The 17,689-nt window shown below is 39.6% G+C and overlaps 1 protein-coding gene across 12 annotated transcripts in view; it reads left to right on the top strand.

The window, feature by feature from the left end:
- Positions 1–17,689, top strand: part of DENND1B (DENN domain containing 1B) — a 250,687-nt gene that overhangs the window by 103,906 nt on the left and 129,092 nt on the right. For 9 of the 12 annotated variants that reach the window (XM_077332746.1, XM_077332744.1, XM_077332743.1 and 6 more), the window contains 2 exons: positions 10,731–10,780; positions 17,389–17,502. In XM_077332746.1, the coding sequence (XP_077188861.1) occupies positions 10,731–10,780; positions 17,389–17,502 (164 nt within the window). The remainder of the gene's footprint in view (positions 1–10,730; positions 10,781–17,388; positions 17,503–17,689) is intronic. The other 3 variants (XM_077332749.1, XM_077332748.1, XM_077332747.1) reach the window with 1 other exon arrangement.

The following is a 17,689-nucleotide window of genomic DNA, read 5'->3' as shown; positions in this document are numbered from 1 at the left end:
ATTGCATGTTTCTAGTTGCATATGATTTCCTTTGTTTTGTCTTAATTTTGAATTGTGTTGAAAAACACTCACCCTTAGAATGTTGGGAACTCATGCATGATGGTGGTGGCTTTGGTGAAGAGCGTTTTGTAGTCTGAATGGGTTAAGGAACTCTGTATTTATAGAAGCCTTCCTAATAAGTGACTTATAGATTTTTGAAATCTTTGTACCCCATCAGCATAAAGACTAGGAACTCTCAGTAACACAGAGAAAAAAGTTTCCCCCAGGTTTCTTACAAATCTCAGTAAAATCTAGTGGTATATTCATGTGCATGGTGCCATTTCAAGTATAGCATCGAGTTTAAATTGGAGGACTAAGTTGTATAGATACAAGGTATGTTATTCCATGACCATTTCCACACAGAGGGGTAAAACGCAAGTGGCTTCTTGCTTGCAAACGTGGGATAGTAAATCTCGCGTTTGCAGCCTTTTTCACGGGGAGACTCCTCCCACGTTTTCCTTCTGCCCCATCGCAGCTTTTTGCCTCCTGACAATGCCGCAAGGGAAAGCAAAATGAACGTCTCCCTCCATTCCTTGGCTTGTCAGTCACAGCAAACTACCAATCACAGCATAGTAGTTCTATCGTGGATTGACTCTCGTGGTTCTCTCATGAAGAGCTCCAGAAGGGTCTCTGCAGTCTTTCTTGCTTATCAGAGACAGGTGCAAATTTTGGCAAGAGAAGTGTAAGGTCTTCACATCATGATTACTTAGGTTTCCTCCAATACATATATATGAGGATCAAGTCAACAGAAGGTACAGTGCAAAGACACCTCCCAGTCTGACTCTCCTTGCTGTCTCTCCTGGCCTGTTACCTAACTATCTGCTCAAGAACTAGAGTGGCTAACAGTGCTTTCATTAAGACAGCATACTGTTCCCCATGTGCCTTTCCATACCCTCATATTTCCATGCAGAGGTGTGGCAAGAAGGCAAAATGCCCCCCCCCCCCGTCACCACGTGAGAGCACTGCGTCATCTTTCTTCACTGTAAGGGCAGCTGTGTGGGAACATGGGCAGGGTGCCCAAAAATCCATAGAGGAATGGTGATATACAGCCATAACAGCTTTATCTCTGATACCTCCTGCAAGAAGAAGAAAAGTTAGTATGAGTAACGAGGGAGCCAGCTCCAATGAAAAACTGGTGTGGCCGACTATCCCTCATGGCTTTCGTGGGTTGTCATCTAACAAGACTGGATAAAGTTCATCCCTGAAATTGCCCGCTGCTTTGGGGTCCTTCTATTCCAGTCATCTCTCTTTTTCCGATAAAATTTATATTCCATAAACACTTGAGTTCCATAAAATAGATTAATAGAGAGGTTTAAAAAAGCAATGAAATCATCTAAACATGCGGTTCTGGTTTCTTTGGGTTGAATCCACAGTTGTCTTCTGCTGACTGAAGGGGGGAGGCAACCCACTCCCATTGCATGCCATCATGAGAGCCCCCTAAACCTGAAGAACAGCATTTCAGGAAGTGTAAAGGGCTGCAGTCGGTGCGAACTTAAATGGACTCCGGGGAATGGTAGAGGACAGGAAGGCCTGGAGGATCATTGTCCATGGGGTCGCGGTGGGTTGGACACGACTTCACACCTAATAACAACAACAACAAAAGGGCTGCAGCAGGAAAAGTTAAGTGGAAAAGACCTCTTTAGTGTGTGGAGTTCTGTGGGTTTTTAGATCTAGCCTGTTTTAAGGGATATATTTTTTAAAATCTTGTAAGCAATTATTTCTTCAGTAGTGGTGTTTAATTCTGAAATGTCAAACAGAATGTGGAACTGTTCAAGGTACAAAATTTTGTTTGTTAAAAGAGAGATTTCTTGTTTTGTGTACAGAGAATGGATGGTTTATTCCTTTTAGAGATAATTATATTAATGTTTGAGGCTCTGAGAGTGAAGGAACGTTGAATTTCAGAATGATGACAGTTAGCTTGCAGATTCATGTTCTTTCTACTGCAATGAGATTTTGAAATAGAAGGGGATAGTGGCTGGATTCATCTTTATATATAGGTATCATGTATACCTATGATCATGTCAATTCAGTTGTTTCTATTTTAAGCCATGGGTTGATTTGACATAATACCACAGAGTGTTCACAGGTATTCTAATTACTGAAACGAAATTTCAGTTGGTAGACAGAAAATTCAGGATATCGTGGAAAGGTGGAGCCAAGGAAAGAGGGAGATTGAGGAAAGTCATCTGTACATTGCAAAGAGGCAAAAAAAAAATCACTTTAAAACCAGGGGACTCTCATATATGTTATATTTAGTTCCCAAGCATAAGTGCTTCCTATTCTTTTAGGAATATTCTTTGCATGTTTTCCATAATTATACTTTGTTTGCTTAATTCTCGCTGTGCACCTGTACATGATTACATGAAAGAATTGTGTAGTGGAGGGAGAAGAAAGGAAAGCTGAATTGTGGACCAGTTCAATCTAATCAACCGTGAAATAGACTCAAAAGTTTAAGACACTTAAACAATTGATGCACCTATAATTTTGCTTTCTGACACTTCACAGAGGCAGTCTAGCTACATTATTTGCACTTTGTCCTTGTTCTTAGGTGTCTGAGAGACACACTTTGCTTGATAAATAATGTCTATGCCATTGAATGTAATTATGCATTATACTTCTAATATATGTTCTGCAAACAACTGTTAGTGTGCTTCCTCACAAAAGGTAGCCTGATGTCTGAGAATGAAACTGGTGTTTAGGTTACTGAAACCATTGTAGAGAGGCTAGTAATATAATGATAATAAAAGAATGGATATGCTAGGGAAAATGAAGAGATGCTAATCTAAAAGGAGATACGAAACCTTGCAATGATCAGCGTGTATGCTCCCTGTTTTCTCCTTTGAATCCCATTCTTCCACTACACCACCTGAATTGCCCAGAGAGCCTGGCTACAAAAGCAGGAGAAGGTAACTTCAATAGAGGGGAAAATGAACAAAATCAGTAGCACTACCTTGTGGTTTTCAGAAATATGTTAAAATGAAATGTTGTTTACTGGCAAATGAAAAATAGTGCCATAATGAAAAATACAAACTGAAATTTCTGAAGAATAACACAGTTTCTTGAACTTTCCTGCTGATCTGCAGCTGTTAAAAATAGTTTTTCTTTTACTACCTTACACTTCAATAATACTCAAATTAAACCTCACACATTCAGTGATTCTAACAGTAGCATGATTATAGCTTTCTCGTATGGTGGATTTGCTACCTTTGGGAATTAATGGAGTTACTGGTTTGTCATTTCTTAAGCTGGATATAAAGCACACCATCACAAACTGTGATTTAAAGCTTTAAAAATTTCAAAGTTTTTGAGACAGTCATCCAGGTGTAGCGTGTCTGTGTTTGTGCATGCATACTCTCTTGTATACAAATGTCAAACACCAAATCCCTTACTCAGTACCTCCAAGCTTTGTGCAGGATTTCTAATTCTATCATTCTGATCTTAAGTTTCTTTATAACCAGATGTATCATTTATGACTAAGATGTGCAAAGAACCTGTGTCTTGAACACTGGTGAACATTGCTGCCACAGTTATACTTAACTCCTTTGTGGTCAGTCCATTCAGATTTGTCCAGATAATCCATGTTAACACAAAAAAGATAAGCAACGTGAATTCGGACATTTCTGGTCTGAGTATATATCTGAAAAAACGTCTAGTTGATGTTTTGGTTGGGTTGATTGGGCTTGTTAGTTTAAGGAGGATTGTATTGTATTAGGGGTTTTTATGTGATTTTACTGTATATGACCCACCGCAAGCCTTGTGGGAGCGGCGGGCTACAAGTCCAATATAATAACAACAACAACAACAACAAAAACAACAATATTTGAATATTGGGATTGTATTAGGGATTTTCCAGGATTCTCCTACAAGGGTCCCCCAAAACTCTGGAAATATTTGGGAATAGTTGAAAATATATGGGGCTGGCATGACATTTTAAGGACCTTAGGGTTGTTTTTCTTCAGTTTTACTGTGTGTCTGTTTCAGAGTTTTCTTGCCAGGTCTTGGTACTTGGTTTCTAGATTGATTCGTCTTGTTTAACATAGCTGCAGTTGGGGTTGCCACATTAGTTCGTAGTACTGCTGGATGTCTTTAGTCTGACAGTTCTGTTGGACTTATTGGTTCTGTTTGCATTGGGAGGCTTTTGGCCAGTTATGGTTCTTGTGTGTTTTTTATTGGCTTTCTTGCCCTGGAGAAAGCATGCATTTTCCCCCTCATAAAAAACAATGCAGACAAGTAGGATGGCTAGGGACATCTTGTTCAGAGGCTCATAGTATTGTACCTCTTGATCCAACCCACTTGAAAAATAGGAGGGGTTTTGTGGATAGGCAGGGCTACATCTTCTACAATTTTGGTGCTAATTGCTTGAAAAATTGTCACTCTAGCCCTAGAAAGAGTCCACATAGGAATAATGGACCTCAGAATTTCAGAATTCCAATAAAACCAACCAAACAGAACCCAAATATGAATACTGAAATGGTATCAGGGGACTTTAATACTGGTATTCTGCAATTCCCAACATTTAAATTTAAAAATACTGATTTTTTCAGGTTCACATGATGCAGAATTCCTTGCTTTCTGCCACTAAATTACACCTGTTGAGATGGAGCACATATTATGAGTTGATTGAAGGAGAGAAGAGGAATATCTGAGGAACTATTTGTCTCCTTATGCCCCCTGCAGGGCTCTTGCTCTGTGGGTTTAAATCTGCTGGTGGTTCTTGTCTAACAAGAGGTGTGTCTGGCCTCAATCTGGTCTTTTCTGGTCCTGGCCCTGACTTGGTAGAATGAGCTCCTGGAACAGCTGAGGGCCCTGACGGAGCTATCACAGTTCTGCAGGGCTTGCAAGATAGAGGTCTTCCACCAGGCATTTGGTTGAGGTGAGGATGTGGAGGATTTGGGGTCCCTCCTAAGGATGCCTGAACACCTAGGGCAGGAAGTACCCCCCCTCCTGAGGCTGTCATGTAGTAAATGCAGGGAAAGGGACTTTGGCCAGTGCTGGACTGTTGAGTGGGGAGGGATTAAGATGGGATTATGCTATCTGGGAACTCTGTAATTTTATCAATTACAGAACTGGCTGATCTGGGAGTGGCGGTCAATACATTTATAAACAAAAAATAAATAAATAAATAAAAGAGGCAGTGAGATAGAGATTTTTATCTTTTGGAATTCTGCCATGTCCCTACCACTTTAGCAAGTGACTTTTTTGTTCTTAAGCAAATGTTCAAGCAACAGAGCATGCCAAAAATATGTCTCAGGCTTGCCATAAAAGTCTCTTTGCTTGCAAGCTTCATCTTCCTAGGCAGCTGCGTAGTGAAGGACATCAGAATGGGAGCCTGTTGTGCAGTAGCACCTAGTCCTGTTGAAATTGCTAGTATTCATACTAGGTTTTTTGGCTTTAAATTCCTTATCTCAGCCTGTTCCCTAATAATACCCTAATCCTGCTATGCAGTACTTCTGTAGGTCAGCAGTCTGTCCTGTGAGACTTCAGAAGATCAGTTGACTCACTGTTTTTCCTCCCTCTGACAGCACCTCTCCTATAAAGTGACAGATGCAGACAAATCTATGTGCTCATGTATCTCAGTGATGCTATTATGCAGAGGCAGTAGCTTCTCATTTGAAAATTGTTTTTCTCAAATTGAAAAGAAGGATTGTAGCTGGGAGAAATCTTTTTAAATGTAGCCTTTTTATTGAGAGATGTGGTTAGGAATCACCTAAAGAAAATAGGTTCCTTACCCAGTGAACTCCTGAAGTTAACTTATGAACAAGCCAAAAGCATGATTAAACAGAGTGTTTGACATAGAAAGGCAGCAAGACCTAAGTAAATTGCCCTGTTTTGGAGCCCAGTGGAAAGGAGGGATGTTATGTCACTGGCCTCTTTGCCTATCGTATATTGAGCTCCATCCCAATAAAAGGACTAACATTGACTAGATGTGAAGCCCTACCCAGAGCTATTCTTGAGGGCAAGTATAAGAGAATCCCTTACTCTGAAAGAATCTACAGGGCATGTTCTCCTTTGTTGTCCCAACAATATAGAACCAAGGGCTAAGGTTATTCTCCCACTCCTGGGTGAACTCCATGACTGTTCAGAGGAGACTTGCTTAGACAAATTTTTCAAGCCAAGTGGCCAAAATCTGTACTTATTTGTGCAGAGCCTGAAATAAGATAACTGATGGTAGCAGTGGCTAGGGCATATTATGATGTCTAATGCCCAAGTTTCATTTTCTTGTATGTTATTTTATTTTATTCAGATGGCTTTTTACTATTTTTATCTGTATTTGATAGTTTGTTTATTTATTTAGATTTTTATACCGCCCTTCCATATGCTCTGGGCAGCTGATGGTCTATGACCGTAATAATAAACTACTACTGCTGCTGCTGCTGCTGCTGCTACTACTACTACTACTACTACTACTACTACTACTACTACTACTACCAGCACCCTTTTTATTACTTGTGCTTTGTAAATCAGTACAAGATTTGCCCTGCTTGAGAGTTCAGTTTATTCAAGATTTACAGCAGAATTCTTTTTCATCAGTGTTGCTTCTTCATTATATTTGAGACCTTGATGCCACTCATCTTGAAACACACGAAATTTTGAAAAATGCATTGTTCTCTGTACCAGAGTAGTTGTTTAATAGTAGCTACTTTAAATTGTGAATCCTTTAAACAAGTCTCACAAGAAAAGTGATGCATTTATTATTTAAGTATAATTTCCTAGGTTGCTTGCACTAAAGCCTAAAATGTAGCTTATTTCCCAGTTTCCTTGAACAACATATGAGAGAATCTTACGTTGTCTGTGTTAGAGCCTAAACACATCATCCAGTGGGCATTTGGCTTGTATTTGGGAATCTGTGTACTATATCTTCTTTCCTTGACAATGAACTCCTTAGTCCATCTTTCCTGCTAAAGAGATAACATTGCTTCACTATTATGTCAACTTGACCCGTCTGCTGGTCAGGCCTGCCTTAAGTGAAAGACTAATGGCTTTTTATTCTCCTTAGAACAATGATCTTCCACAGAACTACTTATTAATACTAGGCAAGATCAACGTCTATGCACATAATTAATGCTTTTAAAACATATTATTAAAGTTGTGTCCCTCAGAATATTTTCAACCAACTGCGTGATGTGTGTTGAAAATTCTGGGCAGCATCTTATTTTCAAATCTGAATACCACCTGTAATTAAGGGAGAAAACTGAGCCCTGCAAGCTAGGTAGGGCTTCCATCTATTGATCTGTGTAAACCCAGCTTATGCTGTCAGGGGAGAAACAGTCAACTGCTGAGCTGCTTTGTCACTGACATAAGCTGAGAGGATTCCCCCCCCCCCTTTCCATACTGTTTATACACCAGTCTATAGACCTGCTGGCTGGTTGAATTTTAAAGAGTGCGGAGGTTTAAAGACTTGTCCCCTGAGGGATGATCCTGCCAGTTGGGAAGCGAGCTGAGGCTGTGTTTTGCAGAAGGTGTGTGTGTGTGTGTGTGTGTGTGTGTGTGTGTGTGTACGCTGATTGAGAGTAGGGGGAGGGATGGAAGGCTGCAGTGGGAAAGTCTGGTTGTGCATCTGCCTCTCACAATGTTGCAGAGGGGACCGATACGTTTATCTATTACAGTGTAAACAGTAATATCTGTTTTCTTGCTTTTGTGTTAATTTCTGAGTGAGAAGCAGAAATGTAGGAGGAATGTTTTGACTTCCTGACAAACCCAGCCTCTGGTGATGCAGTTTTTCCTGTGCTTTCCAATATATAATTAAGTTTAAGATCTACAAATAGTTTCAGGTGTTATATAGCAGACTATATTTACTATTATGCTAGCTAGTGTTTCAAAACTATTAGTTCTCATTACCTTTCTAGATATCAAAATGCAGATTTCACTATGATCGTTTAAATGATTTTAGTAATTTTCAGTGTGAGTGTGTGCAGATCTATATGCATTATACTTGTATTTAGTTCATAAATCTTTATATTTTGACACTGTACTGGACTTGGATTGCCATGCATCAAAGTGGAAGAGCATCTTCTAAAAACTTGATGAGCTCAAATAGAAAGACTAGGTTCAGATGCTGTGCTGTTTTTTTTGCACACCATGGTTTGTTAATTGAAAGCCACACTTGACACTGTACTTTCTGGCCCATTGCCTTCTGTTTCTGGATTGATACTTGTATGGTGTTGCTTGTGTATTAGTCAAATATTTATTCTCTTGTAAATCAGAGATTGAAGCTATGGCTTGAAATGGGTTTGCAATCCATAGTTATGAGGCGGAATCCAGTGTGTCTGGGCACAGTGTGCAAATATAATATGAAAACACATGTAAATCCAAAAAGGAAGGGAGAAAATAAATTGCTTGAGAGTGGGGACACAAGCACCTGTTCCAGAATCCAGCCTCTGACCTGTAAGGCATGATTTGCAGGAAAATGTTCTATAAGCACTGGGCTAAGGAAAATGGATTTGTCCTGACCTTTCTTAAATGCAAATTTCTTTTCCAAATTCAGCAAATGACATAATATGCTGTAACTGCCACTTTAAGCAAGTACACATCACTGTATGTTGCTCTGAAACGGGCTTTTCTGTTTCTGCTACATGCATCAACATGGTAATCTGGGATACAATTAGGATTGCCAAGTTCTTGTTGGTAAATGGCAGGGGATGGGGAAGGGACTTACAAGGAGCACTAGGGAGGCCCATCCAGCTACAGCGATGTGTCTGTGTCACTGCCCATGGAACCCAGAAGTTATACTACCATCTCTGGGACATGGTATCTGGACAAAAACTGTATGGGAAATTTGGTTACTACCATAGAGTTTATTTATTTGCTCAAATACCAGAGTGTTGCCCTGCCCAACATGTACATAGTTATGTAGACACATTGCTGCACATGGAAGGATTTTCTCTTTTTTTTGGGGGGGGGGTGGTTCCCCTCACCAGCCAGCTGATTACAGGCAGGGAGCAGGGCCTGGCACTGGGGGACCTCAGCTTCCACTGGGTGTGTGTGTTTGGCAACCCTAGATACAACATTCATTTAAAATAGTTGCAAAGATTATGGTTACTAAAGGATGGGCTCTGGGAAAGAGTACAACCTAGGTCCGAATTCACTCCTGCTATGACACTGTAGAAATCTGAACGTTGAGCATCTGGAATATCTTTCTGTGTGGTGTTTCCTCTTTTATCCAGTCCTGTGAGATCTTCTGTGAGTTGTTCATGATGGACATTTCTCTAATATTGAAACAAACAGGGAAAACACTTGTCATGTGCAAAATAGCTGCTTCATGGTGCCTGTAAGGCAGTTAATACACTGTATTAGACAATTATGGCAATTGTGGCTTTGGTTTTGTCTTACTTGGAAGTATTGACTGGCTCTCCTTGAGAACTGAGAATGGTGAACATGATGTGGTTTTGGTGATGATGATTTAATCACTTATTACGTGCAGTATTGCCTTGGTGTCTATACTGTTGGTTCAATTGTAATACGTTTTATATAAGTGGTTTAAATACAGCTGTAAAACTTAAATACAGCTGAAATAAGGTATGTTCATGATATGCAGTTTCTTCCCCTTTCCCATGAAGCTTAACCCGCTAACCACTGTCCCTACTCAACAGCAGTGAAGGCCAAGAATGTTAGAGTTGCCAGGTTGCAACTGATCTCAATTCTTGTTCTCAAAATGTAAGGAGCAGTTCAACCAGACAACACAAGACACCCAGGAACAATGCTGTAGGACCAGGATACTGAAATTAGGAAAACAATGCAAATGGAAAATTGTCTAAGGCATGCCATGCCATAAATATTTTACTCTGTCAAAGTAAGATTACTCAAGAAGTCTCCTGTCTTTTTTTGTTATATAGCTCTGTAAAGAGCTATATTACCAACATACGAGTGTCCTGTGCAAAAGTCATATTCTGAAGGGAAGGACAGTTGGCAACCAGATTGTTCTAGCACCAGTATTGAAAAAAAATGCTATCGTAGTTATTTCTTTTTTTCTCAGCACCCTGTAGTTTTCAAAATCAATGTAGGATATTTTTATATTCACATATTTTATTTAACGTTAAACAGCATCTTAAATAGAAAAAAGAGAAAGCCAGCTTCACAATTACTTTTGAGTTATAGGGGAAATACATTTATTTTCTTTCTCAATAACAGTGAAGCATGCTCGCAGTCTGAAAGGGTTAACTGGACTCTTTCGGATTTTGTCCTCAGTGAAGGTTCCTAGCTTTTGAAAGCATTACCTTATGAAATGCATATAGAGTTGTTTAGCTCTCAGTACATTTCAGTTTGCTGCCAACATGGTTCCCCTTTCTCTGCTTGCATTTTAATTGAAACAACATTTGTATTTTTGAGCCAGGATCTGTCAGAAGTCCCTGTGGCTAGTCTGTAGTACAAGTAGCAGCAGACGTGGCCTACCCATATGGTATGTTGCTTCTTGTAAAATCCATATGGCCTTGTTGAAGGGAATCCCAGCGGGGATGTATAGGGTGTTAATACCCTTCAGGCCAGGCCTTTCCCTCCTGGGGTTTCTGTGACATTGTCTTTGCAATCTGCCAAAGCACAAACTTAATTCCTTTTTAATAATCAATTATTTCAATCCAGGAACATGTGCTATATTTATACAGAGAGATTTTGCAGTAAAATATTGTTTGATTTTTTTTTATTTTAAAAAGCACTACAGAAGATTAATGTAACATACTTTTATTTTTCACTTACAGGAAGTACTCCAGAGTATACCTAAATTCTGCTTTCCATTTGACTTTGCAAGGTATGCCTTATTATTTTTTTCTTTTAGATAAGCAAAGTTAATATCCATACACACATAGTTAATGTTGCAAATCTCTGAACTTCCCTGTAAGCCTTCCAGCATTAAAATCTTTTGATTAGGGGCACTGATAGGGTTCCCAAACATTTATTTCAAAGTGTACTGCATTAATTGTTGTCAGGTCATTTTCTCAAGCATTAAGAAGATATTTTCACACGTAGACATGCCCTTATAATGTCATCAGTGTACTGAATTTTTTCATGTATGCTGCTAATAGACAAAAATATGAATGCTTAGTATACCTGGGGCTTTAATGCGTTATATATTAGAAGACTGATCACAGAGTTTATAAACTTCAGTTAGTGCAAATGCTGCAGCCAGGATGTTGTCTGGTGTGGGTTCTGAGAACCATATCAGTCCAGTCTGGGTCCATCTACACGGGCTCTCCAGGCACGATTCAAGGTGAATAAATAAAATATGTTTAGCTATATCCTGCCAGCTGGAAATATGGTGCATAGTTTGTAGTAGATAAAACCTTATTGCCTAGTTAGGTATTTGACATCAGTTTGTAGTTCAAATCCCTTGGTACTTCTCTTTAGAAAGAGAATCACAGGCACTTAAGGCTTGTTTCAACAGCTGAGGGCACAGTCCACTGTTTCCCATCTTGTATTGTTTGTTTGGCGGTATTCAAATAGCATGAGAACTCCTGCATTCTCACTGCTAAAGAACGTAGGGATGGCCAAAAGCATTGATGGCTATAAAAGGGGATTGGACAGATTCATGGGGGATAGGTCTGTTACAGCCTGTGGTGACTAAAGGGAACCTCCACATTTCACATTTATCCTCAGAATTTTGTGATGGGCAGTTAGGGTCAGATAATGGTATAATTCACCTGTTATAAAAAGTTTGTTAACAGAGTAAGCCTAGTGAATCTTCAGATTCTCAGATTTCTTTCCCACCTCCTACCAACACTTGGACAGAACATTAAATATGCTGTAATAAACCTGTTGGATTTAAAGCTGCCAGAAGACTCCTCATCATATTTTGATGTTATGCCACACCGTGGCTTTCTACTACATAACCAAGCCTAAGGAGTCCATGGGTTCCCCCCACCCACCCCACCCCAGCCATAGGTGGGTGTTTTTCTGTTGCTGAGGTAAATGAACATTATGCTCTGACTTTTAGGTTTGTGTTTTTCATTGATAACTAGAATACCAAACTATTATTTATTCTTGGTGTGGGATCCTGGTTTGTAGAGGAAAACATAAATCATATTTTTTGGCTTGCCGTAGAAGGCTTTAATTAGCCTGATGAGGTGAGGAGGGAGGGAGTGAATGAGACCCAAGAACTTTTTAGGCATGATCACCTAGCAGCAATCCGTAGTCTGCTGTTAAGTCTAAAATATGGCTTTGGAGTTTATTTGAGACCAAACTAGCTTAACTTGTTTTAAGATGCTAGCACATCTACAACAAATCTTGATGTATTGTACATTTGCTCTGAAATTATTCAGTTTCAGTGGCTGTTACTCACAAGTAAGTGTTCATAGGATATAATAATAGACAAGCGACAAGGAATGTTTCCTGTAAACTACTTAAATAATATTTTTCTCAGCTGCAGAATCTAACCTTAATTGAAAGGTAATATCGAAGAATACTTGGGGCAATGAAAGCTTGTGCGGTTCTCTTGCTGCCATCCAGTGGTTAAGAATTAATTAAATATCTGTACATGGGGGAGGGCCTAGCCCCCATTGGGCTTTGCTGCAAGTATATATATTTGTACTTTGCAGATTCATTTTTATGGTATAAAACAATCTTAACACAGCCCGCGGCGCCGCGGGCGCCGCGGACTAAATAAAGCCATAAGGGCTTAGTGGGAGGAGTTAGGGCGGGCTCTGTCCGGGATGAGGAAGGGTGCCAATTGGCCCCTTCCTCCGGAAAGACCATCGGCCGGGCCAATCAGCAGACACGAAGCGCGGCTCGCAGTTGCTCCCTTGCCGGAGGCCTGATGCGTCGGGAGGCGCGAAGCGCGAAGTGCCTCCGACGCGTCAGGCTGCCGCCCAAGGGAGCCCCCACCAGTCACGCTGCCCGTGACTTCCGGGGGCTCCCTTACCTAGCGCCCGCTGTATTTTTCGTACAGCGGGCTTGATTACTAGTTGTATATAATTTTCTATTACAAGCTTTTATCCTAAGATACATCATGTATATATAGCGGATTGTGGCGCTAGAACGAAAAGACTCTATTTAGATTCTACTCTATTTAGAGTAAAAATTTCCACTGGCTAGTCGAAGATACATAAACTGCAAGGGGAAATTGAATTTCATTTTATAAACAAAGAGCCTTTGAATTGGATTGTGGCTAATTGAACATGAAGATGATTAAAAGTATAAAGTAATCTTGATTTTTTATCATTGTATATATTCAATTAGGTGAGATATCCCATATAACTAAATACGTATGTTGTATTTTATGAGGAGTTAGATCAAGCTTTCCCAGCCAGGATTTTATGAAATCCTGGGGTTTCTTGATGGCCCTGGAAGGGTATCCCGAATCAATGGGAGTTAATTAATTTTGTATATGTTTTTTAAATTTGTTAAACACTTATCAGGGGATATGACCATATATGGTCATGTTGACCCGCCTTCCACAATGGATAATGATGGGCCTGGAGGGGGTGGGGAGGGGAGGGGCTTCAGGTAGGCATTTCGCACGATCACAGCACTTCTTGGGTTTCTCAAAGCCTGAAAAATGTTTCATAGGTTTCTCAAGAGTAAAAAAGTTGAGAAAGGCTGAGTTAGATGAGTACTGTAATACAATTTCATCTTTCTAAGGCAATGTTAAAGTGACAGAAAATTCTGTGGTTGAGTCTGTAGTTTTGACCCTTCTTTGCAAACACAAACACAATATTTTTACAGAATGTGAGTATGTTGTTTTGCCTTGATGGTGTAGTGCACACGAGACATGCTTCATATTACATGTGTATGCTAACAGAGCATACATGAAACAAGCATACATGCATATGTGCTGGGGTGGGGGGCTGTGCATGAGATGATCTTATCTTGCAGCTGAGTACTGAGGGAGGGTGTGCTTGAGGCAAACTATGGCTTGTGCACATTTGCTGGGAAGTCTGGGTGTAAGGTGAGCTTCATCATGCCTTCAGAGGTACAGCTGGTGCATATCACTGCTTCTTCTTCCAGAAACTTAAGTGCTATTAAGAACTGTATGTTTGGAAGCATGCCACTGTCTAAGAGACCACCCCCTCATACTCACTTTCTCTATGCATTCATCATCTTATTAAGCTCTGTCATGCACACCTCTTAAACATTAACTAAAGCATTGATTTATTAAGTGACCTCAGTTCTTGCCTTCAGATTACGTTGCATTATACACAGTGCAATAAAGCATCAGTGCATGGGTGCTTATACCCTCCTATAACTTTTATGTGTGAACTTTCTATCATAAGAATGACGCTACATTCCTAAATGGTTAAACAGCCTGCAATAAATCAACAGGAAGATGTGTTCTTGCAAGGGTAAGCAACTTATATTTGATACTGATAATGTGCATATTCATAACTAAAGAGAGGTAACTCTTAACAGTCTGGCCTCCAAGCTTTAAATTATGCCTTGATAACGAGTGGAACAGTATAAATACTGCCTGCCTAATTCATTGTCTGAAGAGTGTCCTCCTGTTTAAATATGTATTTAAAACAATGTTTATTAATATGATATATTATAGTGACCTTGAGGAATCCTTTGTAGTCTGTACCATAATGGGTGTTTATACACATTCTTCAGTGTTTAATGATTTATTATTTCATTTGAAATGATATAGCAATATATATTACAGGCACGGCATATTGACTGTGAAATAAGGCAGGGAGTGTATGCTCAAACATGTATACTTGCCTTTGGTTCATCAGACACACAAATTTGAGTTCAAAATACAATCAGATTTGTTTTATGAAATTTGTATCTTGTCTTTTTGGCTTCACAAGGATCACAAAGGCAGCTAACAAATTAAAACATACATAAAATTACACATGAAAACCAACCAAAAATCATTAGAACAATTGAAACCAGTTAGTTGGTGTACAGTATCAGACATAAAAATGTCATAGTCCCATTGTATACGGCACTGGTCAGACCACACCTGGAGTACTGTGTGCAGTTCTGGAGGCCTCACTTCAAGAAGGACGTAGATAAAATTGAAAGGGTACAGAGGAGAATGATGAGGATGATCTGGGGCCAAGGGACCAAGCCCTATAAAGATAGATTGAGGGACTTGGGAATGTTCAGCCTGGAGAAAAGGAGGTTGAGAGGGGACATGATAGCCCTCTTTAAGTATTTGAATGGTTGTCACTTGGAGGAGGGCAGGATGCTGTTTCCGTTGGTTGCAGAGGAGAGGACACGCAGTTATAGATTTAAACTACAAGTACAACGATATAGGCTAGATATCAGGGGGAAAATTCACAGTCAGAGTAGTTCAGCAGTGGAATAGGCTGCCTAAGGAGGTGGTGAGCTCCCCCTCACTGGCAGTGTTCAAGCAAAGGTAGGGTACACACTTTTCTTGGATGCTTTAGGATGCTTAGGGCTGATCCTGCGTTGAGCAGGGGGTTGGACTAGATGACCTGTATGGCCCCTTCCAACTCTATGATTCTATGATTCTGTGATAAAGACATAAAAATATTATATGGTACACATAATGTAATCTAATTCAGTTTGTGCTTCAGCAACGTAGCTAACAGTGTTTGTTCTGTTCAAAGCTAGGGATGTGCAAAAAAACCAAGATGGTATTTCTTTTGTTGAAGTCTGTTGCACCTGAAAAAATTTCAGTATTTCCACAAACCCAATTCCAGTATAATATTTGGACCTGAGAGTTTTGAGAATCTAATAGACCTGAGAAGAAAAATGTTGATTTTTTGAAAAAGCCAGCCTGACCGTGGAGTTGGCTTGGTTTCTCCAGCAACACAGTTTAAAATTGGCTTTATTTAGGCGTAGCTGGCCTGGCAGCCAGGCATATTCTCTGATCTGTATTTGGCTTACATAATATTTGAAAAATACTGGTAAGGTATTTTTCTGTTTTTTGTTTTGTTTTGCTTAGTTTATATTGAATGTACATTCCTAATCAAAACTATTTCCCCCCCCCTTTCCTCTTTTGAGTGGACTGTCTTCCAAAACTTGTGTTCCTCTGGGAGTCTTTTTTGTCATGCAAGGGGAGAATCACCATAGTAAACGTTTGCATTTTAAGTCAAAATAGAAACATTTTTATTTTCTTCATCAATCATACTGTGTAGTTCAGCCTTCCATGGCACCATGGAGTTGATGTGGGTCCAAAACAACAATAAACGCATCTGATTATACTATGCATGTGGTTTATTTACTTCCTGTAAATGTCAGAAAGTATGAGGCCAGGATCCCTAGTGTTTCCAAGTTCAGTTTTGAAATCGAACTTTTCCTGTCAGACATTTTGAATAGATCAAAATTCATTCACCATGCCATGTATTGGAATCAGGGTTGCCAGTCCCAGGTTGCGTGGTTCTTGGGAGATTTGAGGAAGGGAGTTGTGAGGAGAAGGGCCTCAGAAGGGTATAATGCTCTACAGCAGGGGTAGTCAACTTGTGGTCCTCCAGATGTTCATGGACTACAATTCCCATAAGCCCCTGCCAAGTTGACTACCCCTGCTCTACAGTCCACCCTCCAAAGCAGCCATTTTCTCCATGGGAACTGATCATTGTCTGAAAATTAGCTGTAATTCTGGGAGATCTCTCGGCCTCATGTGGAGGTTGACCATCCAAGTTGGTGTACAGTGTCAGATGTCCTCAATTTCTCATGACATATAAATCTTAACAGAGGTGGGGAATTGTCAGACAGGAGTTCAGAATGTTGATGACAGATCTGAGACCCACATTTAAAAACAAAATACACAGGAGGAATGGCCTGGAAGCAAGAAGCAGTTAGGAGTGTGCAAGAGAGCAGAGAATGCAGTTACTTGGAAGGTGTCTAGATAACCAGATGGACAAGGCCAGGTCCAACAGATACTTGCAGCCACGCATTGGGGAACAAATAGAATAGATGAGTGATTGGATTATACTAGAACCTGGGAACGGTAATGTTTATCTTGTTTAGACTGTCATTTGCTGGGCAGAGTGTACACAGAACCACCGAAGTATTATCTGAGTTGTTTATATTAAGTCTTAAGTACTAACTATATTCATGTATGTTTTAGGTATATATGAAATTCAACATTTCCAAATGCAAAGGACACTCCAGAATTATTTTGGTTGCCCTAAATCTGAAATGAAGTTCTTTGTAAAGTACCGCTTTGAGAGGGATGATGATTATGCATCATTACAATTTGTGCCATGGAGGCACAGAACTCGTGAAGAATTTCCATTAGTGTTTAGATAGAATAGAGAATTTTTTTTCATGATATTCATAACATTTTATCTTTCATGATTTTATCAGGAAATCTGTGAAATATTTATGTTTTCAAAAAGAGTATAATGCTTCAAACTTGTTGCCTTTTTTCCTAAGTAATTTAAGTGTATAAGAGCAAATTTTATGCATAGTTATATACTTTTTAAAAAAGTAATATAATTTGTCTGTTTCTAGGGTGACTCAAGTTGGGCAGCATTTCACCTTTGTACTTACTGACATTGAAAGTAAACAGAGATTTGGATTTTGCCGATTAACATCAGGAGGCAAAGTGTGCCTGTGCATTCTAAGGTGGGTAGCTATACAGTATAAATTGGTATTTTCTTTCTCCTGTGTAACCTCTCTTTCTTTAATAATTATCGGTAGGTTCTAAAATTACTGTCCCCAAGTAACTAGATATCTTTGAAGATACATACTTCTCTGCTGGCTTCATAATGGCCAATGTTTCTACAGTTATTATTTTTTTTTCTTATATGGA

This window comes from Paroedura picta, chromosome 4, assembly GCF_049243985.1.
Source record: "Paroedura picta isolate Pp20150507F chromosome 4, Ppicta_v3.0, whole genome shotgun sequence".
Lineage (NCBI taxonomy): Eukaryota > Metazoa > Chordata > Lepidosauria > Squamata > Gekkonidae > Paroedura > Paroedura picta.
The sequence above is the reverse complement of the archived record's forward strand: the minus strand, read 5'-3'. Positions and strand labels throughout refer to the sequence as shown.